At 36.8% G+C, this 1491-nt stretch overlaps 1 protein-coding gene across 1 annotated transcript; it reads left to right on the top strand.

Annotated features, from left to right (window-relative positions):
* Positions 1-231: 231 nt before the first annotated feature.
* LOC127540558 (olfactory receptor 1030-like) lies at positions 232-1170 on the top strand. The gene has a single exon (XM_051965325.1). It carries the CDS (start codon positions 232-234, stop codon positions 1168-1170), a length of 939 nt encoding a protein of 312 aa, XP_051821285.1.
* The last annotated feature ends 321 nt before the right edge of the window (positions 1171-1491 follow it).

Genomic DNA, 1491 nt, shown 5'->3' with positions numbered 1-1491 from the left:
TGTAACCACATGTTGTCATGAATTTCAAGATCATTAAAATATTGGGTTCTAGAATAAATCAGGTACTTCTAAATAAACAGGTAATGCTTGCTATTCAAGTTCTCTATGGGCCATATGTAAGATGTTACAGAGGAAGAAAAAAGTATAAAAGTCATGTAAGAGTAAAATATGATACTTAATGGAAAAATGTCATATTAATCTTCTTTTTTACCTTCTTAGGTGTTGAATAAAATGTCAGAGATAAACTATACTGTGGTGACTGAGTTCATTCTTCTGGGACTGACTGACCGTCCAGAATTGCAACCCATCCTCTTTGTGATATTTTTAATGATCTACCTCATCACTGTATGTGGAAATGTGGGCATGATTGCACTGATCAGGACTGATCCCAAACTTCAAACTCCCATGTACTTTTTCCTCAGCCACTTATCATTTGTGGATCTTTGTTATTCCACCAATGTCACACCTCAGATGTTGGTCCATTTTCTGTCACAAAGAAAAACCATTTCTTTTGTTGGCTGCCTCGTACAGTTTCATTTATTCATTGCCTTGGTGGTCATGGATTATTACATACTCACAGTTATGGCCTATGACCGTTATGTGGCTATTTGTAATCCACTGCTGTATAGTAGCAAAATGTCCAGGAACATTTGCATCTCCTTGGTCACTGTACCTTATGTCTATGGCTTTTTCAATAGCCTGATACAAACCATCCTGATGCTCCAGCTATCCTTCTGTGGCCCTAATGAGATTAACCACTTTTACTGCGCTGACCCACCCCTTATGGTCCTCTCATGCTCAGACACTTACATCAAAGAAACAGCCATGTTTATAGCTGCTGGTTCCAACCTCATCTGCTCCCTCACAATCATCCTCATCTCTTACATGTTTATCTTCATAGCTATCTTGCGTATTCGCTCTAATGAGGGCCGGCGTAAAGCTTTCTCTACCTGTGCTTCCCATCTGACAGCTGTCACTGTGTTTTATGGGACTCTTTTTTGCATGTATTTAAGACCTCCATCGGAGAAATCTGTAGAACAAGGAAAAATTGTAGCAGTTTTCTTTATTTTTGTAAGTCCTATGTTAAATCCCTTGATTTATAGCCTAAGAAACAAAGATGTTAAGGATGCTGTGAAGAGAATAATCAAAAGTAAATTAATGACTAAATAAGTTCCTGTCTTAATCATATCTGTATTTGTTTGTTATGACACAAATCTGACTATCTAAAATGATTCAGTTTTAATTTGTATAAAGTATTATTGAATGACATTTTTGGAGCATGTTCAGGAAGATATTAAGGAATAAGGACTTCCTCAGGACCTCATCATTTTTTCTTTATTAAGGGGAATTGCTCTTTCAACTTTGCTGTCTTGCTATCTCTGTCCCTTTTTGTCTCTCTCTGTGTATTTACCTGTCAGTGTTTGTGTGTGTATTTGTGTCTCTCATGAGAACTTTTCTGACCAAAACTCACATTTCACTTTCAGTTTTAAT

The sequence above is a fragment of the Antechinus flavipes genome, chromosome 6, assembly GCF_016432865.1.
Source record: "Antechinus flavipes isolate AdamAnt ecotype Samford, QLD, Australia chromosome 6, AdamAnt_v2, whole genome shotgun sequence".
NCBI lineage: Eukaryota > Metazoa > Chordata > Mammalia > Dasyuromorphia > Dasyuridae > Antechinus > Antechinus flavipes.
The sequence above is the reverse complement of the archived record's forward strand: the minus strand, read 5'-3'. Positions and strand labels throughout refer to the sequence as shown.